Source organism: Miniopterus natalensis, chromosome 11, assembly GCF_054644295.1.
Source record: "Miniopterus natalensis isolate mMinNat1 chromosome 11, mMinNat1.hap1, whole genome shotgun sequence".
Classification (NCBI taxonomy): Eukaryota; Metazoa; Chordata; class Mammalia; order Chiroptera; family Miniopteridae; genus Miniopterus; species Miniopterus natalensis.
In genome coordinates this window covers 20,043,989-20,069,044 of record NC_142091.1, presented here as the reverse complement: position 1 = coordinate 20,069,044, position 25,056 = coordinate 20,043,989, and the positions used below count along the sequence as shown (strand labels likewise).

At 39.6% G+C, this 25,056-nt stretch overlaps 1 protein-coding gene across 1 annotated transcript in view; it reads right to left on the bottom strand.

The window, feature by feature from the left end:
* Positions 1-7,144: 7,144 nt before the first annotated feature.
* TRPC6 (transient receptor potential cation channel subfamily C member 6) overlaps positions 7,145-25,056 on the bottom strand; it is a 77,090-nt gene continuing 59,178 nt past the window's right edge. Inside the window, exons 6-13 of the mRNA XM_087822150.1 lie at positions 24,356-24,589; positions 22,275-22,539; positions 20,726-20,921; positions 19,793-19,996; positions 18,075-18,149; positions 10,013-10,096; positions 8,441-8,516; positions 7,145-7,889 (exon numbers count right to left, since the gene is read on the bottom strand). Coding sequence (XP_087678276.1) covers positions 7,738-7,889; positions 8,441-8,516; positions 10,013-10,096; positions 18,075-18,149; positions 19,793-19,996; positions 20,726-20,921; positions 22,275-22,539; positions 24,356-24,589 — 1,286 coding nt within the window. The 3' untranslated portion in view covers positions 7,145-7,737. The remainder of the gene's footprint in view (positions 7,890-8,440; positions 8,517-10,012; positions 10,097-18,074; positions 18,150-19,792; positions 19,997-20,725; positions 20,922-22,274; positions 22,540-24,355; positions 24,590-25,056) is intronic.

The following is a 25,056-nucleotide window of genomic DNA, read 5'->3' as shown; positions in this document are numbered from 1 at the left end:
CTCTCTGACATCAGCCTGCTTTTACTTCTAAGTGCCTGCACCCACGGCTCTCTCTGGAGGGTGCCCGGGGCTGCTAGGGCTTTTCCTGAAAGTGCCTGGGAGGTTACATCCCACCCCCGCAGCCCCCAGCCAGACTCAGGTAGCCAAGGACTGATGGGCAATGGGCATGCAAGTCCTGCTCAGAGGCAGAACTTCAGAATTCCTCTGCAGGGCCAGGTTGCAGTGATCCTTAGCAAGGTTTTGCCTGAATCACAGTTGTTTGGCATTGTTCTCCCCAGTTCTGCTTCCCCCAGCTCTTGATCAGGTTTTCCTGGGCCTGGGAGCACTTGCTTCATCAATCACTCGCACACCGTCATCCCAGGTCTCCTTCTGGCTATGTGAAGACAAGCAGCATGCCGAATCGTTGTCCCCAGGGAAAAAGTAACAGTGCTTCAGCCTAAGTGCAGTTTTCTCCAAAATGCATGTTACTTCCCACCGGAGGCCTCTTTCACCTGAACTATATGTGCACCCCCTACCTTGATGCTCCACCTGGGGGCTTGCACAGCATTTAACAGGCTGCATGTCTGACTGAAAACTCCTTGAGGGTAGGAACTGTGTTCTGATTAGTGTTTGAATTTTAAGTGAAATGATTGAATAAATCATGTGTTGCTGGGCAGCCACAAAGTCCCAGGAGCTCCCTTGGGCACAGAGATACATAAAATGCACTGAGGTGAAAGCGACATGAAGTACTCCTCTTGAAAAGCGCAGGTCGAAACCCACTGAGTACTGCATTAATTTTCTGATAATGCATTTGGTATGACTCGTTTTGCAGTTTTGATGAAATATTGTAAAATACTCACAGGCTGCAGGCCTGGTCCCTGCTTGGAGGGGGAGATGGTGCAGATTATCTCCTTGGCTGCTCCCAGCTGCAGGTAGGTTACACTGAAGGTCTACCTTCTTTTTCTAACACTGGGCGTTAGTAAATTGCTGGAAGAAATATTTACTTTCCCATAATGTCACAACCTCAGCCCAGAGTGCTTAGGGGAGACAGTTTAAAAATATATATATATTTGCTGATCCTGTGACATGTTAAATGCTTCCACCAACCGCAAACAATATTTCAGGACTTCTGATTTGTCCTGAGGGATGGTCATTCCAAAGGCCATCAGGCGCCGTAACTGCTCCTCATGGCAAAACCTCTCTGAGCCCGTAAGCCAGAAGCCATTGGTGTAAGAGAGGAAAGCTTTCGTGTATCTCAGGGTCAAGCCAGACTGAGTTGGGGGTTTGTGAGGAAAGGGAATTAGGACTCGGAATGGACAGCGTGGGGCAGAAGCAGCTCCCTGAGACCGTCTGCAGGTACTTTCCTCACTCGTGGGGCTAAAGGAACTGCTGCCAGCAGCCAAGGGGTAACTCTGCCGTTAGCCGTCGGGAAGGACGGCGCATCTCGATGGGCCAGGCCCATAAATGAATTAATAAGAAAAGCCGGCATGCGGTTAACTCATTATTTACTATAACTTCTTGAGTCAAAGGATAAATTTCTTACTCAACAAAAGCGTGAAGTGATTAAGTGAAGGTGCTCCCCCTCCGAGAGGGAGACTGACACCAGTCAGAAAGTACCCAACGACTGGGCAGTGCCCGGACTTCCTTGCGTGGCTTTGATGTATCTCTAAGAAATGAGACCAAACCGCAGCAGGTAACCTAAACCTAGCAAATTGGTCCAGGCTTCATTTTCTAGCTTGCGGATGTTGAAGAATTTCTTCTCAAGCATTGCAGAGCTGTCTGGGGTGAATAAATTAAAATAGGTCTTATGGAACCAGCTTGTATGAATTCGGCCTGTGGCTTATATATTGACTACTTGTATTCTGTTTCTAGTGCTGCTACTGGCATCGCCCAGCACGTTGCAATAACTATAATAGGTTTTAAATAAAAAAATTTATGAGTGGGATCTAATATGGTATCTGCCCTAAACCATCTTGTGATACTATTATAAAATAATACAGAATTATTACGATCAAAAGTAATAAATGTTTCCGAAAATTTTCCCAAATGTTGTTCAAATATAATTTATTTTCTTCAAAGATGATGGCAAATATATGGCCTGAGGACCAACTTTCCATGTTCATGGCAAGCATTGTTAACTGTCTCTGTCATTCTTTCCTACTGATCCTGTGGGAACCCTGGAATCCTTCTTAATACAGGATCCCAGACACTATGTACCAATTAATCAGGGAAACATGAGTTGGAACCTAAATTTCATTAGATTTTATGAGGTTTAAGACAGGGTAGAAAAGGGAATTTGAGAGTCACATCCTGTCTCTACAATTGCTAACATTAACTGGATGCTTATAAATGCCAAGTACTATTTTCTGATCCTAAGATGTATGAACTCATTTCATCCTCACAGAAACTCTATGCAAGAGATGATGTTCATTTTCACCTGCGGAACTGGGCTAACAAGGCACAGAAAGGTTAAGAAACTGAGTGAAGTTTGTGTAGCTAAAAATCGTTAAGAGTTGGGAATCAAACCCACATTTTCTGCCTCCAGAGTCTATAATACTAGGCTTTAAGGAACTCAGCAGAAGAGGTAGATATTATGTAGAGACTAGAAAAACGTGGAAATCATTAAAATTAAAAAAGAAAAATGAAATAGGACAAGTGAGAAACCAAAAAAATATATTTGTAGCATAGTGTTTTTTCCCTAGGACTATAACAATGCTTTGAAGAATATTTTTTATTATATATATTATACTTGCCAGGGGTGGGGAACATCTGGCCCGTGGGCTGTATATGGCCCGTGAAATCCTTCGGTCTGGCCCTGCCAAGGTAACCGCAGGTGGGACTTGAAATTCAATAGATCCAGGAGCTTTTTTCATAGCTAGTTTTTAAGTTGGTCATTTTGTATGGCCTGCAAATGATGTTATAAATACCCAAATGGCAGGAAGGAGTGTCCTCGCCCCTGACACATGCATTATATGGTTATACATTACGCATCCTGACAAACTGTATTTGTATATATTTTTCACATGTGGACGAACAGCAGCAACGATATGACGTAAACACTTTTTGAAATGTAAGGTAACACTAGGGTCTGACCTTTTCCAGATTCTCAGGGATGGTCCCTCTTCTGGAAGAGAGCGAGGGGTAAATGTCAGCGGCTGAATCACTGTCTGAAAAGGTTAAAGCGGCCGCGGTGCGCCGGCCCGTCCTCAGCCTGGGACAGGACGATACGTCACCTGCCTCCTGAGAGTGGCCTGGCGGTGACGACAGTCTGTTTACACGGACAGGGATCGGGACAAAGATGCAGGGCAGTGGAGCTCAAGCCTCTCTCCCTGAAGGTCATCACCAAGGTTTCTGCAATGATTTAGGGAAACAAAATTCACGATGTCCTGTGCTGCCCTGGAGGACACCCGATGTCGCCGCGTCACACGCTGTTCCCACAGCTCCGCAGTGGGCAGTGGAAAAAGCCTCTGGCTCACAGCGTGGGCACTAGGAAAGGGGGGCAGTGAGACCTTTTATCCTACACATACCAATGTTTCTGTTTTCACGTCCATGTCCTACATAACACTATACTTAGGGAATGCTCTGATATTATGAACACATGCCCTGTTGAGTAGATATGATTCCCCTTACTATTGAAGAGCATGGCAACTAGACAAGTCCTTTTCATGAAGAGTTTGAAAGCCATGAATCAATATCCCTGTAAGGAGAGAGAGGGTGGGTGGAGGTGGGAGAGACCACAGAGGGTACAAATGATGAAAAAATTTAAAATAAAATAAAATAATAAAATAAAATAAATAAAATAATAAAATAAATTTTTTAATTTGTTAAAATATCCCTATAATCCGCTCACACTGGATAAACTGATTATTCATCAATTGATACTAATATAAAAACAGAACTATCGCATAGCTGGTCAGGGTCTCTCGCTACTGACTCGGTTGCATAAAAATCTCTGCAAGAACTGATTCCAAAATGAAAGCTTTTGTGGCTTGTGACTAGGCGTTATCATCAAATTCATCCTGGGAGAATGTTTTAAAAAGCGCCTGTGGAAACTTTTATGGCTGTTGCTGTAAATACAGAGTAAAGAAGAAAATTCAAGCAGTCATTCTAATGATTCAAGAAAAAACAGAAAACATTTGCCGGGTCTTTCAGAGAGTGCATGGTGCCTCGTCTCACCCCAGCCAGCCACACACAAAAGTGAAGGACTCAGATTATGAGTCAGTGTTTTGTATGATAACAGATGTTTAACTGAATTTTCAACTGCCATCCACAGGAGGGTGCTGGGTTCCACTCCTACATGAACTTTGATTAATTTGCTCACTTGGAAAGCTAATTAGATGTTTCCTGAGTACAACACAAAGGCCTGGGTGAGGAATTCATATTCTTTCCTGCTCCTCTGGTGATTCAATCTGCACCCTCTCCATCAAGCGGCAGACTCTGGCAGCACAGGAATTCATACCCAGCATTATTCAACAGAGCGGCGGGGACAGCTGGCATGGCTCTCACTAACCCGCCTGGAACATGGTGACAAAGGAAGGTTTCCGAGTAGAACAGATGTAGGCCAGCCTTCGAACGTGGCACGTGGAAAAACATCTCTTCTTTGTCCTGAAGCTGGAAATTGGTCCTGACAGTGATTCCATTCGGGGACTCCTGTCAGTCTACCTGGTTGGCAAATACTCCCATATAGTCTCTCCATTTTAATAGAATGTTTGGTTTGCTTTTACTATTTACATGGTGAAAAAATTCTTTCATACTGGGATAAACTTGGACGGGTGGGCTAAACGTCCCAAATAAAGTCAATCTGTTCTCCTCAGTGAGTCAGTCGTTGAACATACTATCTCTCTCTGAAAAGCTTCCTTAGTGTCCCACACTCATGCCCAACTCTTGGCCTGGCTCGTGCCACTCCTTTATTATACATCTGCATCTTTCATTCTTTTTCATACCTACAATCCTTTTGAAGACAAATCTTCTCTTTATCCAAAGCCTTGGTTAACGTTATTGTCTGTCTCTGGACTGGGTATGTCATGGAACTTGGGGTTTTTAGGTACAGGCCATTTTTCCTCAGAGATTGAAATATAAGTTTCACAATGAGATAACCACACTCCAATATCGTCAGTCAAGACCCCAGGTAAGTGTGAGATCTCTGCTGTGAGGCAGGCCTGGGTTTTGTTCCTGGGCTGACATTTAACTTCCAGTACAAGTTACTTAGCCTCTAAAAGCCTCAGTTTTCTCGATTTGTGGAGATAAACAGTATTCACTTCATTCAGTTGTTGCAAGCATTGGGTTAGATTAAGTTAGATAATGCATGGAAAGCATTTACCACACTGCCTGAGCCAGGGTAGGTGCTCAGAAAATGGTTCTTATAGTTGTATTAACTCCCATTTCTTGACTTGGCGGCCAGTTCATTGAGGTCAGACACTTATTTTCTACTTCCTTCAATCCCTGGCAAAGTTTTAAGCAGACAAGAGATTCTAGTCATTCACTTTATATGCTTAGTATAATCATATTGAATCTGTGTTACTTCTCAGTGTCAGAGTAACGAGATCGGCAGAGAGCAAAAGTAGGCACTGATGTACAAAAACAGGGACGCTGTTTTGTTCACTGGTGGTGGGTCTGTGAGAGGAGGGAACATGGCTTGGCCTCAGAGATCAGCTGTGGGGTCAGTGACAGGCAGCACTGTTCTGTCCTACTTATGGGAGCCAAACCTCCAGAAAGCACCAAATCTGAGAGGAGAAATATGACAAAGACACCAGTTTGCATAAATACATTTCCACACCCTGGCTGGCGTGGCTCAGTGGTGGAGCCTCAGCCTGTGCACCAAAGGGTCACCGGTTCGATTCCTGGTCAAGGGCACATACTTGGGTTGCAGGTTCGTTCCCACCCCGGTCGGGGCACATGTGGGAGGCAACTAATCTTGATGTGTCTCTCTCACATCGATGTTTCTCTCTCTCTCTGCCCCATCCCTCCTTCCCTTACACTCTCTCTAAAAATCAACGGGAAAAAATCCTCAGGTGATGATTAACAAAAAATATTTAAATACATTTGCACTTATTAATCACTTTATTTCAAGAAGTTAAGCTGACTGCAACATGAGTACAGGATTTAAAGCCAGTGGTCTTGAGAGGTATGGAGGATGGTCGTGTTCATGATGACCCCTGGGCATTATGCCTTTAATTAAGCTCTCTAAAAACCTTTCTTAAAACATGGTTGCTTGCTCTTTTCATCTTTCAATCAAAAAGAAATTAGAAGAGGTGCCCATTCAGCCACATTCTGAGGAAAAACCTGCTGACTCCCAGGCACGGGGGCCAGTCTCGCACATGGACGATACACAGGTTTGTGGATGTTGGATTATTTTAATTAGGTGATAATGCATTTGGTATGAGGTTGATGTCTGCGACTTCTGGTTCAAATATTGTGATGAAACATTTGCAAACAGACCTTTTCTGTATCACTAAATAACTTAATAAATAACACCCACAAATACAAAATCACACCGAATACAAAATTTCAGCTATATTTTCTGCTGGTTATGTAAAAACCCTGTGATTTAAATTCAGTCCAATTTGGTGCTGAACTGATATTCTATGACCATTTTATCTTTCAATTGAAGTTAACTTTTTGCACCTGAAGTCCTTCTTCATTGAATTTAAGGCCGCACTTTCAGCGCCTGCCCAGCACCCGCTACGCTGATAGTCTGGGGGAGTTGAACAGGTGACCTTTCATTTCTCTTTTCCTTCTTTAGCTACTGCCTCAGAGCAGCAGCCAGCAGTAACCTCTTGGTGAATGTTCACAAATGCAAATTTCTGTTCTACATATTTTGAGAGGAGCGTAGAACATACTGACAATAAGAGATAAGTATCTGCAAGTTCCCTCAGCCTTTCTTGTCTTTATAGTTGATGCCAAACGTGGGAATCCACCTGTAAAGTCCCTTGGAAATGGTACAAAACTGTGCTATAATTGGACCAAATGACCACAATTGTTTGTCGCTTTGATATTTCTCCAATAAAGGGTCCGTCCTTGGTCAATAATTTTTCAGTCACAATAAAAAACTATAACATAAAGAGCTTTTGAGGGTCTAGATTGGCTGCAAAAGAAAATAGGGCACGCACGTGCACGCGGACACACACACACACACACACACACACACACACACACACACCCCGAAGCATATTTGCAGGGTTCAGTGGCAGAAACACTGTTTCACTGGTAACTGTAATATTTTCAAAGAGATGAATCAAAAAATTTCGGGAAGATTTAACCCCATTTTGCACAGACATTATCAATCACGTTCTGTGGGGGCTAAGCAGGGCAGATGATTAAACATCATTCTCTAAATGGCCACAGATTTTTTTCTTTCGATTTCAGGGGATCCACAGAGCAGGCAAGAAGGTGCCTGAAATCACCCAGGCAAAATACCACAGAACGGTGTGTCCATCCTCTGCAGCTAAGATGACTCCCAGGCAGATGCTGCGCAGCAATCACACCATCGCAATAGTTATATCCAAGAAAGCAGTTTATAAAACAAGCACCAAACGACCGCGCAGAATTTTCATCATAGTCTGAACTCTTTAGCCTGAATGATGACACTTATCCATGAAAAATAGTAAATATTGGGGTTCCAGGTGCTAGTATGACCCACGTTATCTTTGAACATTTTCTTGTTTAAAAGGTAGACACATTGGCACTTAAAAAAATAAATCAGAAAATAATATGGTTTCAAGTGGACAAATAAATACGGATTTTAGGAAAATCTTTGCATTATCTATTGCTTTCCCCTTGATTTGGTTCCACTGGTAATTTCTCCCCAAGTTTTCTAATAAGTTCTGCTAGATCTTCTGAATTCTGAGTTTTTTCTTCCAGGAGTTCATAGCGGAGACTTGAGATGTCCTGTTTAATTTCCTTCAGTTCCCCTTTAAAAACAAAAGTGACAAGAAGTCAACTGTCAGTATGAAATGCAGAGAAACTAGCGATTCTGGGGTTGAGTGAAATCAGGCGTGTCTCCACACAGATCTGTATTTTGAACCCTTCTGTAGGAAATAACTTCCTAATGGGCAGATTTCTATTTTGTCAGCTAAGTATTTCAGTTCATGAAAAGATTATAGAAAAAAATTATAACAAAAGTCCTCTGAAAGGAAATTAAAGGAAAACACTGGTGGCAAATGTTTTGGGGGTTGGGAGGAACAGCCCTTCACCTTTCCCAACCACTTCCTCCTCCCTCCAAGCCCCCCATAGAAACAATAGTTACTTATCTAACTAGTGGTATCTGCCCCCAACTGTGGAGAAATGGCCTGTTTCCTGAGAACGTAATGATACTGACAATTGGTGAGAACCTGTCTTCTCTCCCCCTTGAAGCTCACCCTTCCCATGCCCTCTCTCCGGCCCCCCTTCAGCTCCCCATCAGGCCCACATCCCAGCTCACACTCAGGGGCCGACTTGTCCCCTGTCCCCGTGTTCAACTCACCTTCATTCACTTCGTCACCTTCCTTATCGATCTGGGCCTTTAGTACATATCTTTTAATGAGCCTCTTCATTATTTTCTAGAGAGAGGAAAATATCCACCTCAGTTTTATGTTCATGACAAATCTCTCATTTGGAATAAATCTAAGAGATTCCCTCTGTAGCAAGCACTTTAGACATGATGGTTATCAAAGATGAAGACGGTTTACCTGCCAGGGAATGCATACGATCCCCCAATTTTTTTAAAAAAAATATATCTTATTGATTTCAGAGAGAGGAGGGGAGAGGGAGAGAGATAGAAACATCAATGATGAGAGTCACTGATCAGCTGCCTCCTGTACGCCCCCTGCTGGGGATCAAGCCCACAACCCGGGCATGTGCCCTGACCGGGAATCGAACCCTGATCGCCTGGATCCTAGGTCGACACTCACCTGCTAAGCTATGCCCGGCCGGGCTATCCCTCAATTTTTAAAGCAATTTTCATACCCCTGAACTAATGGCTCAAAAGTTAATACTTCAGAAAAGAGCAAGTTCAGAACAAACACATAATCCTTGACTCATTGCTTGTATTTTATTTGAAAAGCATTAGGGCAAGACACAGCCTTGCAGTTGGACAGGCTAAAGGTATGCAGAGCTGCAGGTGGAAATGGAAAATCAAGCAAACGGGGAAACACTCATATGGTTTTCCCCTCCCTTACTAAGAAACGGGGGATTTGTGCTTTGATTTTGGGCTTGCTAGTAATTTATGAATGGTCAGTTTCAACGTAATACAGTTCCTCCAGTACCAAAGCTTCTCCTGTGAGGATGTGCTTTTACTACATACTTTTCATGAAAAGTAGGAGGCTCAGCACATGCGCAGGGGTCCTGAGTGAAGACAGAGCTAAACCACATCTTACTACCTAAGCCCAAAAGGAAATGGTGGACAGTAAAATTCCGCTTCCAAGAACTTATTCCAAGGATGTAACTGGGTTCATGGACAAATATGTTCATGGTAATACTACACAAGAGTAGAAAAATAAGCCCTTACATGTACATCAATAAGAGATTATATTAATATATTATCATATATTTGAACAAAGGAATAATATATATCCATTAAAATTAATATGAATTTGTTTTGTGAAAATACAATAGTGAAATATTATTGCTCATTATATAAATTTAAGTTGTTTATATATTATATATATTTATATAATAATATTAATATATGTAATATTATACACATACCTAAAATCATCTGGCAGAATAGTCACCAAAAGTAGGCAGTCTTTATTCCTCAGTGGTAGGGTTTAAGGTGAATTTTACTCTCTTCTTTATGTTTTTAGTAAGAATAGACTTTTTACAATGAACACGGAGACTCTAAACTCCACTCCATGATGTCAAAACTTCATCTATTTTGTTTACCTATGTAACTCCAATATTTAGTAAATGCCTAGCACATGGTAGTTACTCAATAAATATTTGTTGAATTAACGCATCATTTTGATATTGAGAAAAATATAACAGTTCAGTTTCATTTAAAGCATTTCATAAATTATAAATAACTAGCCTTATTTCTTTAAAAATTCATGCTTACCTGATACTGTCTTGGAGGATTATTGAAACTATTTAACTGGAAATCTTCTGAGCTTCTTATGCTTGATTCTTTACTCTGCCCAAGCTGTAATTTGAAAAAAAAAAATTAGAAACTGATTCTTATTTAATTTTTTTAAATGTGAAGAGATTTATTAGTTATATAAATGAACTAACTCTTATATATAAATAATCTTATCTATTCATATAGAGCCATTTTCACTTCACTGGCTTAATGTTCTCTCTTCCAAGACAAACCATAGGTGCTTTAGGTGTGTTCAGTCTCTCAATGGCTAGGAGAGGTCCTCTGAGGAGTCTTTTAGACTTTGTGGCATCAATCATGCTGTCATGAGAGTCATGCTTTGACCTTCCCACAGACACTTCAGTGACAGAGGAAGAGGCAAACAAGTTGGGAAAATAATGGTGATGGCTTCAGAAATTCATTGATGAGGCGTCAACAGGCCAGTATGATTGACTACAATATACCATGCTGCAGTCGCATGTGATGGGGATCCAGAAGAAATGCCAGAATGAGACTGTTGTGGGACAAAACTCAGGTGCCAAGAAAACACTAATTAATCCATTTGAATTTTAGGATCTGTATTGTATCCAATTTGGGAAGCACTTTTCAAGGAATACAGGGTGTCACAAAAAATATATACACATTTTGAATAATTATTAATTCCATGGGTTAAATATGAAAAAAAAAGAAACATCCATTGAGTTATCAGCTGTTAAAGTGTGTATACCTTTTTTTTTGTGGGGGGACATCCTGTATATTTGCTTGAACAAGCAAATAACAAAGAATTAAAGCAATTTGCAATAAAGGTTTTAACATACCATGTTAACATGCTAAGAGGATGATTTAAAAACTCTTCAAGTCATTTTCTAAAGGGAAAACATGATTTTACCAAAAAATAAATAAATAAATAATAATAATGATAATGATAACCTGAGTGAAACAGAGCAGCTCCAAATTTGCATGTCTTGGGTACACAACTGTTTACAGGGGTTGAGAAAATTTAAGCCTGTCTTCAAAGATGTTTCCCAATGACATCTAAGTTGCTATAAGTATAGCTCAATGAGACTCAATTAAAATCCTTGACTTCAATACTTTGACCTTTAAATGCCTACATGCTGAGGTAAAACAGCTATGTGCACATTCATCTGTTGAACAAGTATGTATTGAGTGTCTGCTGTATGTAAGGTGCTGTGCTAGGTTATAGGAATTAATGAACATAAATAATTATGTGCTAGCTAAATTATAATAATAGGAAAATATGGCAAGGCTGACAAAATCCATAAAAAACAATATGCAATTTTGATAATACTGTTTACATGGCATCTTTTTTCACATAGCTATTTCCCTTTTTCTTTCACTTTCTCTAAAAATATCAGCGAAATGTACATTATTTTATTTTATATTTGCTTTAAAAAACAATAAGTCCTGGCCAGTGTGGCTGGATTGGAGCATCGTCCTGCACACCAAAAGGTGGCAGGTTTGACTCTGGTTAGGGAACATGCCCAGGTTCGATCCCCAGTCAGGGCTGGTTCAGGACGCAGCCTATTGATGTTTCTCTCTCACATCGATCTTTCTCTCTCTTTCTCTTTCTCTCTCTCTCTCTCCCCCTTCCTCTTTCTAAAACATCAATTTAAAAATGTATTTTTAAAATGAGGACAATAAAATAAAATTATACAACTGACCAAATTAACCAAAGAGAGGCAACTTAGGTTCTTAAGAGCACTTGACAGAAAGCTGAAGACTCAAATCTGTCTCTGCCACAAGTTAGCTATAGAACGCGAGGCAAGAAACTAAAACTCTGTTATCTCTTCTGACAATGAAGGGAGTGGTCTAGTTGACCTCTATAGTCCTTCAAGTTCTTCTAATGCATAAACTTGTGAAATTTATGCACACATAAACATTTTTAATAATATAATTTGTAATACTTAATTTATTTTAAAAGAACATAACTATTCATTTATTCTTATAATGCTATAATTATTTCTGGCTTTTAAACTGTAATTTGTGCCTTAAGGATGTAATGGCCATGTTCAAGCTCCTTTTCATCCCCCAGTTTTTATGATAAAGCGTGGAGGGTGAGGACAAGTTCATAATCAGAAGGAAAAGACCCAGACAAATGGAGTTTTTGCAAATCCTTTACTACCCATTCATGAATTCACAACCTCAACATTGCAAATCATTAATTTGATGTCTCATTTTTTTTCATTAGAGGCTACAAGTACACCCAAAGGCATTCATAGAAATAAGAAAGTGAAAAAATTTGCTTCCTAGGGATTTTTTTGAAGGCAAATGTGTGGTCCTTAATACTCAATATGTCAATCATCCTCAATTAAGGCAGCTCCATGACACACCATGCCTATGAGATAACACTTTTTTTGAAACTTAATATTATAGTAATGTCACACAGGGCTTCTTTCATTTGCTCTTTCCTAATTTAAGGCTTTTGTGTTTGCTGTTTTCAATTCCAGAAGCCCTCATTTCCTGGCTCTTTGCCTGGATGATTACTCTGTCTCACCTTTTGGATTTTTGCTTAAAACATAAGCTTCTCAGAAAAGCTTTTCCTGCACACCCCATGAAAAATAGCTCTCGAGCAAGCTAGGCCCCTTGTTTCCTTCATGATGTGCTTCACGACTGACAATTATTATATTCACTGGCTTAGTCACATGTTTACTGTCTACATTCTCTAGGCTGTATGGAAGGATGGACTTTTTAGTTCATCCCAAAGTCCGTAGTGCTTTGTGGTCACTGGTGGACCTCACTTGGTTTCTAGACACTTCGCTATACGAGTCATGTACAAAACAATCTAGGTTCATGAACCAGTTGGTTGCAGCCCAACTACATGGTAAAGATACATCTGAAACGTGGGGAATTGGTTTTAAGGCATAGGGCAGGTGCCTTACAAAGTAACACACCGGGTGGCCCAGAAGTAACAGTGCCAGGAAAGCCAGAAAATGGTATTCTGTTCATTTGAGAATGCATATGATTGAGCAATTTCCAGAACGTAGATCCTGAAGTGTTAGTGTCCACAGCTACAGTGTGTTCATACAGTTGCAGCCCAACATGCAGCTCTCCTGGGAGGGGATTCAGTGGACAAAATTCAAGATTTCTCAACTGAGACATTTTTCACACTCTGGGCTAGATAATTACAGGGGACAGTGCCTTCTGTGTATTACAGAATGCTTAGCAGCACCCATGCGCTCTACCCACTAGATGCCAGTAACAGCTACCCTCTTTGGTTGTGACAACCGAAAATGTCTCCAGCTATTATAAATGCACCCTGGGGATGGGGGTGAGGGGAGGGCAAAACTACCCCTGGTTGGGAACCACTGCTTATTTAAATGGTATATGACTAAACAATTGTAAAGTTATTTGGAACATTTTTATGTGACTAGTTCTGCTCTAAATCTAAGATATGAATTTGGATGCAAATATAACATTTTGAAAGAAAAATTTCTAATCTGTTTCTAACACATAACAGGTATTCAATAAACACATGTTAAAACTGAGTAATACAAAAGTAGCATGTAAGGAGGAACTCACCCAGTGGTGCAAATAAGCATTATTACCACTTGGTGGCAGAAAATTCTAATATATAATTGTTTCTACGTACACTATGAAAATAGACTGAAAAGTCAAGGGAATTCAATTTGCAACATGAATGATATTGAAACCTTAGGGATCTGGGTAGTTATAGATCATAGTGACAAGTACAATACAATGGGAGTGGGGAGGGGAAGCTGGTTGAGCAGAAGTAGGAAGGATTGGCTATAAGCTTTGTTCCTGATTAACGTACAAATATACACTCCAGCTGTGAATGATCCCTTGCCTATCCTTTCTTTTTACACGCCTTCTACCACATTTCCTGCATTCTTTATGTTTTTTCCCTCTGTTTCATTTTTAATAATTAGTGTGTTGGCATAGCTCATGTGTTTGTAGCTTTGTTGTAGAAGTAGAGTAAGGAACACTCAGTAACTTGCTTGCTGTGCATTAAGGGGAACAAGTCAGCTTCACTCAGCCTTTGGAATTTATTACGCTGTTGGACATAGCGATAGTTCTGAGAGTCTCCCAGTCCCCACAGCATGGGGCGCCTGAGGCCAGGAGCAAACCACAGACTGAAAGGCGTAGGCAAGGCACTGAGTCTGCAGGAGACGCAGGTGTGAAGCGAAGCTATGGGGCACAGAGCACGTAAATCTCTGCCTTTGCAATCAAGAGGATGTGAATTTGAATTCTGGCTTGGTCACCTGTCTGAAACGGGACTTTGGGCAGGTCATTTCACCTTTATTAATCCTCAAATTCCTCATGTATAAAATAGGGAAAACAGTAATCCCAACCTTCTAGAGCTAATGTGAGGATTAAAGAGATGGGGTATGTAGGATATGCAGATTGAGGTACAGTAGGTGTTCTACAAGTGGCAGTAGCTGTTATTATTAAACAAAAGTTAGAAATATCTACTCTGTGGCTTTGGGCTTATTTTATCGTTAGCTTTAATCTAGTTTATTTTTTCTGGAGATACTTTGCAAATATTGCTTTTTACTGACATGTCCAAGCTCATGACGAAGTCATTCAGGGAATGAAATATTCAGCGATTCCCACACCCAGACAAGCATCAGAATCTCCTGAGGTCTTATCAAAATACACATTTCCACGCCTCATTGCCAGAGACTGTAACTCAACAGGCCCAAAGAGGGCTGAGAATTTGTATAAACTCACCCAGAGAAGTGGTCCTGGTGACACTGACAAATTAAAACCACTACTTTATGTGATTGTTTCACCAGAGGATTAAAAAGATAGCCTCTGCCCTAGCTGGTGTTGCTCAATGGTTAGTGCCAGCCAGCTCACGGAAAGGTCATGGGTTCAAATCACAGGTCAAGGGCATGTTCCTGGGTTGCAGGTTTAATCCCAGGCCCCAATCGTGGCACCTGTGGCAGGCAACCAAGCGATCTTGATCTCTCTCTCTTTCTCCCCCTTCCTCTCCCCCACTCTAAAAATCTATGGAAAAAATATCCTTGGGTTAGAATTAACATAAATAAATAAATAAATAAGTAAATAAAAGTCTCTGATTTGCTTAAAAGTTAAAGGATAGAGTTCCTGGATATGCAACTGATTTTTTAAAATTTCCACATCTCACTCAACCCAGTAGAACACACTAACGATGCTAAAATAACACGTCTGTGCTCCATGTTTTCTGCGTAAGGTGTATAAACCGCTCTAACACGGCCAACTGCACAGCGATCTGCTCTGGAGCTGGAACCAGCAGTTATTCCAGCTTCCAAATAGAAGCTATTTGGCATTTTCAGGTTTACACCTATAATACAGCACGGCAGAGGTCAACTTTTAATTTATGCTGCCCTTTCAGACTGCATATCTGAAAAGCTAATGCCAGCAACCACCGAAGTCAGTGACCTTTAAAAGAATATGATCGAAAATAATTAACAGGTCTGCTTACTTTGTTTCAAAAAGCTTATTTATATGGCTCATCCCACCGATTTCCACGGTGTGGTTGAAGCAGATGTGAAGGCCCGGTTTGTGCAGCCTGACCGATTAGCCTTCAAGGAGTCAGAGAAAAGAACCGAGTGAAATACAAACTTAACCGGGTCATTTTGGACGTAGCTTCATGAAAATGAATGAGCGGAAGCCACGTGACTTGGATAAAGAAGAATGAACCGTGAGAGTTTTTCTTAGCATGTATAAGTGCCCATCTCAGTAACAATAGGAAAAAATGTTTGGAAATATATAGGGCTGCTTTAAAAAGAAAACAACAAAAATTTTCTCAGAAAGATGTGTAGTTAATGTATCATGAAAAAGCAAGCTATGGGAAATGTGCCTCAGCTTTTGTTCATCACGAGCTTACACGGCAAGGGAAAATAGACACTGAGGTGACTTGGCCCTCCAGGAATCCACCTCCAAGCCAAAGTTAGAAGTGTGAAATGTATTTAGAATTACGCCTATGAGAGATAATGGGGACTGGGAGCAGGAGAAGGCAGAAAAAGCTTCCAGGCCGTGAGGCTCAGCTCCTCTGTGAAAGAGGGAGAGGTAAACAGATTTTCTGAGAAAGCCAGCCAGCCCGACAGGGAGCTGTTCAAAGACTGCCCCCAAAGGGGTCCTGTGATGGCCAGGACAAGAGCATGGCCACTGTGGGAAAGCCGAGGGGGATCCCAAAGGTGCTGCACTGAAGGCTGTCAGCTGAGCACAGGAAGCAGCTCTTTGCTCAAAGAAGGTATGAATGGCACCTCTCCACGGCTGCCGCGATACACAATTACGCAGAAGGGTCTCTAGATGAGGAACTGATATTGGATCAGCATTTTGTTGATCTACACCAGGGTCAGATACCACATGCTTAGTATTGCTCTTAAAGAGTGTGTTTTAATCTAGGATTAAAATATGTGCTATAGCACCATTAAAATAAAATATATTATTGTTAGTAAAAATATATATCTATGTGCTATAGGAAAGTATAAGGTGATCCAAGCCTTATTTAAAGGACATAAAATGTATTTTTCAGATGATTAAAACAAATTTTCATTTTCTACACCTTTGGAGATACTACAAAGAAAATAATATTATTTCATTTGAGAGATACTACAGTTTCTATCATAAAAAAGGCATTTGATTCCCTTTGGATTTTTTTCATATTTGTCCAATGATTTTTGGTGTCATGCAGTCATTATAATTTCGGCACTAGTAGTTTCTTACATGAAAACTATAAAATCCAACTTACACTGACCTATTTTTGCAAAATTTTTATTGAGATGCTTATACCCAAATAACAAAAAGAGCCACTTCTTTATGACAAGTACTTTACATTTGTGCAGTGTTTGTAATTTACAAAAGACCAATTTAACCCTCCCAGCAGTTTTGTGGGATGGGTTATATAACTTGATCATCCCTACTTCCTAGATGAGGAAATTGAAGTTTGGATAAGTCAAATGAATTGCTAAAAAGGCAGAGATGAGTTGAGATCCCAACCTTCTGAGGACTTAGTTCAATGCTCTTACTAAGTCAGTACTTAAGTATTCTTACTGTGCTGGGGAGGTAACAGAGCTGAAAAACGAAACAAAAAGGCCTCCCTCCTCGGCATTTGTGTGTCCCACGGAGTGACTCTGTAGCACAGTTCTGGCTAATGAGCTAAAACAACAGGAACTGATGGAGGCGCTTCCGAGAGTGTGGCAGAGTTGGCTGGCACACCCCTTTTCCTTTGCCCTTACTCTTTCTCCATGATTAAAAACTGGGTGCAATGGCTGGAGGTGGACCTGTCATCTTGCATCTGACTATCACACCAAAAATCCAAGGAAATCGCCGAGACTCACCCCTGGCAACAGGCCTGTGGTACCCCAGCTGTGGGGGTTAAATGGGAAGGGGAAAGCAACTGTCTTGTAAGACACCGGGATTTGTTTTTTATGTGCAACTGAATACAAGTCCTTCCTCATGCATTGTCTTCTCCTAATTAATTCATGTGTAACTTTTCTGTATCCATAAGCATTTCTTGAGCCTCTATGTGCATGCAATAAGAAGGAAGCAAATGCCCCCATCCCTGGGGATTCGGCTTCTCCAAATTAGGGCGCTGATACATTTCCAAGGCACACTGCTCATTATAAACTATGCCAACTACAACAGCCATTGAATTCTCGTGGTGCCTTTTTTGACAGCTTCTTGATTACTGACAAGTAAGGAGGCTCTCTACCAGCTGTGCATACTCCCCACCTGAGCTGCTGATAGTTTAATGCTATCCCCATCAGCCCCTGACAAGTTCCTCTATTATTTTAATTTTTCCTTCTTTACATCATTATTCCTTTATTACATCATCCATAAGTTCCCCAAAATATGTGTTTAATATATCTTAAATATACTCATAATTTCTCTGCTGACTGTTTGAACATAGCTTTAATTCCAGCTCTCAAAAACAGATTCCTTGCGCTTTGTTAAAATAAATTCTTTAATGTGTATAATTTCTGTTTCTTGAAATTGCTTCTGAACATTTGTTCTTTTCTCTGAAAAGATAAGCCTGGTCATATGCATTACTTCATATTTTCAAAGATAATCTTACCTGTTTTCTGTCAAGTGATAATTTTGGAAGGTCTTCGTGGCTTCCCAAAATTCCAAACTTCTTTTCTTCGTTTCTCTTTTAAAAATAGATAATAAAATGAGTATAATTGCTAATCGTACATTTGGTATTACAAAACAAGTTTTATTCTTTCTTTATTCCATATTTTAAAGGCCATCTGGCCTAAGCCTCCAGCAAGTTTCAATAATAGAAAAATACTCTTATTAGGGTCTTCCCTTTGATAAGTGCTTAGACATTTCCTTTGGACACTGAATTCTCTCAGATTGCAGTTCTAGTCACAACTTAATTTTATTAAGTAAAGTAAGGAAAGTTTTTGCTACTCAGCCCACTGGGTTCTATGTAATACATCTGGAAAGCTGTCTTAAATGGCATATTTTTCCAAAATTCCAACATAAAACAATAATAATAATATTTAAAGAGGGCTTTGGGATTCTCAAAGCACTTTTACATGTTTATTTGATCTTCATAATGTGGACATAATTTTATTCCCATAGTGCAGTTGAGGAAACTAGAGCTCAGAGTTTATCACTCACTTGAGAAGCCCAAGTAGTAAGTGGCAAATGGAGCAGGAATTAGAATGTTTCCCCTTTATTCATGATAGAATCTTATAATTGCAAGGAACTTTTACAATCATTTGGCATAATTGCCCACCCAGTGTAGGAAGATCTTCTATACATATCCTAATGTTGGTCATCCAGCATATTGATTACTTTCAGTGATGAGAGATTATTACATCATAAAACAGCCCACCACCCTGTTGGGAAGATTTTGTTACAAGTTTGTTTTTACATAGAACTAAAATTGAACTTTTCGTAACTTTCACCCATTGCCTCTCTTCCTACTTCTGAAGGGACAAAAAACAATTTTATTTCGTAGTCAACAGTGAGAATCCGAAAGATAGTCATGTTCCCCTTCAATCTTCCTTCTTCAGGTGAAAGAAGCAACTCCTGCAGTTCCCCATCATGAGACCTTTCCACACCTGTCCCCATCTGGGTACACCTCCTCCGGACGCAGCTAAATCCTGGCTGTAGAGTTCTGCACCCAGCAGGGGTTTTGCATAGAGTACCCCCCCCCCCAAGTCCACACAGTTATATACAACATTCCACATGTGCTCTAAACATTTCTGCACATCCTGCGATCACCCTATCCCTTCCTCTAAGCAATGTGCCTCTTTTATGGTTTCTTGAGATTGTGCTGCCTCATTGGATTATTGTTTCCAATTAGTTCCCTCAGATCTTTCTTTCTTGAACCAGCTACTGTCAAGCCTAGGCTCCCACAATGCAGGAGAGCAGTTGATTTCTGAACTTTTCAATATAGAAGCTACTTAAGAGTCAAATTCCTCCGAGGCATAATCAGCTACCGATGCTTTGCCTAGCGGTTTGAAGGTGGAGAGACATGTAGCCACAACAGCAAAAGGGGGTCCCAGAATAGCTCCCCCTTTCACTACCTGCTCCAAGTAATGTATTACATTATTTTAGTTACATTTAATAATTTTTTCTGATATTCCTTTAAGTAAGACATGTCCAATGTGCTCCTGTTATACAGACATAAGCCAAAGGACCAAGCTGAGCAACTGACTACATAAGGAATAAATGGACATGTCATAACGGACCGCTTCTTTTTAAAGGGATATAACAGTACAGCACTTATAACAGCCACAGCATTTAAAAATGTAATAAACAGTTATCAAGTCAAATTACCTTGTTCATCTCTGCATCCTCCTGGAAACCTTTCTTATGACCCTGGAACAGCTCAGAAATCCATTTTTTAAGCTTCAGCAAGACATAAAACAGGGACTTTGGACTTGGCACCAGGTTGAAGGGAACAGGAAGAGTTCTTCCCTCCTCAAAGTAGGAAAACCAAAGTTTGGCCCTTGCAAATTTCCATTCCACATCCGCATCATCCTAAACAGATACACATGGCAGTTCAGCAAGGGAACCCTCAAACAAAGTCACCGGGGCGCGTCCCACGCTGTGTGCCTGCAGCGACGCCTGCAAACACTCGCAGCCCCGAAGGCTGCTCCAAGGTCTTTCCAAAAGGTTGGTTCCACTCACACACTCTCCTAAATCTGTCTAAAATTTCGTCAGGCTTACAGGACTGCAGATCTCAGCAGGCGTGTATTTATAAATACACTGGAAGATATAAATGTATTTTCTTACATCCTAAAAAACACTCTAAAATATTACCCACTCTTTCATTCTGCAAGAGATCTCTTGCTTGATTAACTCAGGACACAGACAGAGGTTTCTGGAATTAAAATTTGTAATCACTCTAAATTTGAGAAAATATCAATTAGGAACCTCACTCAAAAAAGATTTGGAGAACAGTGGTATTCATAAGTAATCTATTTTTGAATAAAATAGAAATTAAAAATGATACAGTATTTTGAATTTTTTTAATAAAAAATCAGACAGCATTTCTCCTCCTCACACTTAACTCTCCCACTACACCCATAGATGTTACATTTGGAAGCAAAGAGTTAAAATTTTCTAGATCACTGGTCAAGCAATTATATAAACAGGGAAAGAACAAAGGAGGGAAAGTTGTCTGTATTTCTATCATCACTGCTGAGTTGATTCCTAGAATAGTTAAACCATTTAGGTACAGATTATACAAATGTATAGGGACTATACCTCAATTTCCTGGAATGAACTGTTGATCATTGCAATTAGCATGTTTAGCAGAACAATAACCATTGTCACGTTATAGACGCCATAAAGAACATAGCCAATGTTTTCAATGAATTTGTGATTATAGTTGATGACCACTGATTTCACTTCAGAAAGTCCAAAGATAGCCCAGAACAATGTCTTAAAACTCTCCTCGACTCTGGGGAAAAATAAAAGAGAGAAAGGAAATAATGAAGTGTATAAAAGAATGACAGTAGTGCCATAATAAAAGTGAGTTAATTTATTGTCTTTGCAAATTACTAGGTATTCATGAGAAAATTCTTTAACTTCCCTGAACCTCAGTTTTTTCTATAAAATAGGTACAATAACTTTTATCTCCAGCACTGCTGCAAGAATGAGGTAATACTGTGCATATGAAGCACATAGCTCAATATCTGGCACATAATAAGCACTCAATAAATGTTATTAAACATAACTTCATAACTACAGATGTTAACATTTAAATAATCTATAGCTTGGCAATGGAAGTATTAAATGTATTACTTAATAAAAATAATATAATATGTTAGAGTCCCTTTAGGTTTCCTGCTCATCTATATTTCTACTTATGTGCAATAAATAGTAGATAACAATAGTATGTGTCTTAAGGAAAATATGACAATATAAACATAGACTGTTATCTATATAAACTGTTACCAAAATCACTGACATGTCTTGGTAGGTATTTCCATGCTTCAGGCATAATTACAGACCAAAGCTCAGCCCCTCTGCTTAACCCAAGTGGTTTTATTTCTCTGATAAACTGCACTTCACAAAAGTATGGGTAACAATAGGTTATGTTTCAGTTGATGCTTCTGATTGTGACACGAGGACCTAATATCTGAGTAATCAATTCTAAACATACTTTATTTAAAAAAACAGGGGTGTCTGTGGTGAACATAAGTCAAAACTCTGGTCCCTGTTGATAAGGCAGATCTTCTCAATAAGATCTGACAAATTAGGAAAGCAGCTGCTCTCATGGCCAGCGCCCCAGGCGTCCTGTAAGCAGTTGAGAGCACAGATCCTGAGGTCCGTGGACAAGGGGTTATGTTCCAGCTTTTCCAAATGCTCGCAGCTGTGCAACAGCATTCAGCAAGGTATTTCACTTTTCTGAACTTCGGCTTCCTCTTTTTGTGAAACGGAAATAATGAAATCATGCATGTGAGGGGTTTATTACAGTACCTGGCTCTAAAAATGTAAGCTATGATCACTTTAAATTAGGAAAGTGCTTATATCTTCGAGTTCTTTCAACTCATCTAAAAATCACCTCATTCTGCTAAAGAGGAACTGGAGATAAATCTTTATCAAAGAATTATCTATCCCATGGACACATACAAACACTGTTCAGCCGACATTTATTTAATCTGCAGCCTTCACCATCAAAACATCTGAGAACATACAAATCATGAGGTTCTCATTTTGTTTTACACAACATTTAGTGACTCTGGAATCATTTCAGTTCATATTTCTTTAACCTGCAATCACCATCGTTAAAACACCCGAGATCACGTACGTTGTGAAGGCCTCGTTTTGTTTGGCACCGATGTAGTAAGAGTAAAGGTTGAACATCCCAATCATGAAGGCCACAAACACCATGATGAATATGACCATGAACTTGAAGATGTCTTTCACTGTCCTTCCAAGCGATATCTGCAGAGGTCCAAAGCTTTCATTTGCTGGTAAGATATAAGCTATTCTGGAGAAACTTAAAACTACAGCAATTGCATAAAGACCTTCAGATATAATTTGAGGATCAGAGGGGTCCCACTTTATCCTGGCTAGGAAAAAGGAAAGATGAAGAGTTATGGTGAGTGTCTTTAAGTTGCTTATTTAGGTAACTTTTTCCGGTTATGAATGCAATTACATTAGCAATCTAGTTCCCATGGAATTCTCTGATCTTAAAGGGCTTCTTTAAGTGTCAGGTATATTTGAGCTTATGAATTTATTGAGAAAATGGCCCTCCTGGCTGGCTTGCTGGCAATTTTCCATGAGAGTATAACATAAAGGTTAAGAGCTCAAGCTAGAGACTCAGTATATGTAAAAATTCCAGTAGATAGGCTGGAAAAACTGGTAAAATTATTTAACTTCTCTTAGTCTTATTTTCCCATCCTTGAAAATGAGATAATACCACTCCTACCTTTCTCATCTGTTGTGAGAATTCAGTAAGTCAACATACCTTCCATGTTTAGAAAGTGCTTGGCACTAAATAAATGGTAGCACTTATTATTTAATCTTAAACTATAACACTATAATGTGATTTTGGGCTTGTGGGATGCTTCTGATTATTTAAACTTATTAAATAATTTTATGAGTCACTCAAGTCTATTTTTATCATAAAAATGAGCAATTATTCATTTATTAATTTTAATGACCTGATATCAGATCATCAAAAAAACCCAATTAAGAAACTATCATGAAGAAAAATGCAAAAACAATGTGTTATTATAAATTTGTTTTTGCTTATTTGCTAAGAAGTCGAACTAGGAAAGGATACAAGAAACTAATAAAAGCAGTTTTCTTTTTTCATAGTGCTTGGAATATAAGAACTACATATAAACAGATAGATAGCTTTGACTTTATAAAATTCTGTATATTAAAAAACTTTAATTAAATGTTAAAATATTAAAAATTAATAATAAAAAAGAAATCCTTATGTGATATAGCCAATAAACCTGCAGAGATGTCAATCGACTGTGTTAACTGATACCTTATCAAAGGGTTTAAAAATAAGTATTCAGAGGGAATCTATTTTTCCCACTCTAGGTTTCTACAAGAAGGGGTTTTCCTAGGCAAATAACTGGACCTATATCCATCCCTTGTCACTTTCCTCCTGGGAGGTAGAGTGACTTTCCAGATTGTTAGCTTGGGATGGATAACTGAGCAAACCTGGTTCAGCTCTGCCCTCTTTTCTTGAGAATTCTCCTGCCCTCCCTGGAGGAATGTCACATGGTCAGGGCATGTGCTGCCATATTCCTCTTAGGACAGGACTTCCCTGTCCATTGCTGCCTGGAAATGGAAGGATACATCTGCCTAATGCAGATCCCACTGAGTAACGGCTCAGAACTATGTCATCTACTCTGAGCTTTATCAGTATTAGGGGTGATGATCTGCCCTCCATATTAACTTTTTGCTTTATTTCTCTACTAGTTCAAAGCCTGGGTGGGAAACAGTGGTGTTATTTACTGGGGGCCCCTTCCAGAGATTCCAACAATTCCCTTGCTTTCAAATAATTTGTATGTTTTAAATGGAAATGATACGCAGATGTGTACTACTTTTAATAGACAAGAGGAAAAAAATAAATCCAAGACATAAGACAGGCATTCTCAATGGAGTTTGGTGGTTAGACAACTGATTCAAGAGACAAGTGAGATAAATCTTATGATTAAGAGATGTTTCCAGCCAAAAGAAAAAAATAGAAGGAAGGAACAAATAACATGCTTCCTCATATACAGATACTCTGAAGAAGCTGGAAAGCTGGAAACTAGCCAGTAATTCAATGGGAATTGATAGTAACCAAACTACTATTGACATGTACTTTTATAAGAAAATTCTACATTTTTATTAACTTATATTGAATGTGTACTGTAAACTCACCCAAATTGTAGTATTTCACATTGTCTCCCAGTGTGACTTTTGTTAAGTCCTTCAAAGTATCATTTGCATCAATGATGCTCTGAGCTTTGGAAGCATGCCAAAATGCCATGAATCTTGCAATAAACGATGCCGCGAAGATCGCTAACATACCAAAATCAAGCATATTCCACAACTCAAACAAATATTCTTTGGGGCCTTGAGTCCAAATTTCTTTACATTCAGCCCATATCATGCCTGCATTGGAAAGGGGTTAAAAAAGCAATTCAATTTCATTCCAGCCTAAGTCCTTCAATAAAACAAAATAAATTTAAAAGGCCTCAGCCTGATATTCAAAATCCTTCAGCATTTGGCTTCAGACCAACCACTCATAAATAATTCCCATGTCCCCCCAAATCCCACAGTCCACCAATATCAGTGCATTACCTGAAAGCAATGTGACAAAGTTCATCGAGGTGCTTAAAAAAATATTTTGATCCATTAGTTCTATACATAAAAAATATGTTTAAAAGATGTTCACTGTAGGATTCTTTATAACCAACACATACACACACACTCAAAATAGAATTATGGGACTTTCACAGATGGAGTAGTATGCAGCCATTTGGTATGAACTTTTAATTGCCACAGGGTAGTGACCAGGAGAATGTACCTCACAGGCCTTCAGCTACAGGAATTTCATTGTCCATGGGCTTCAACTTCTG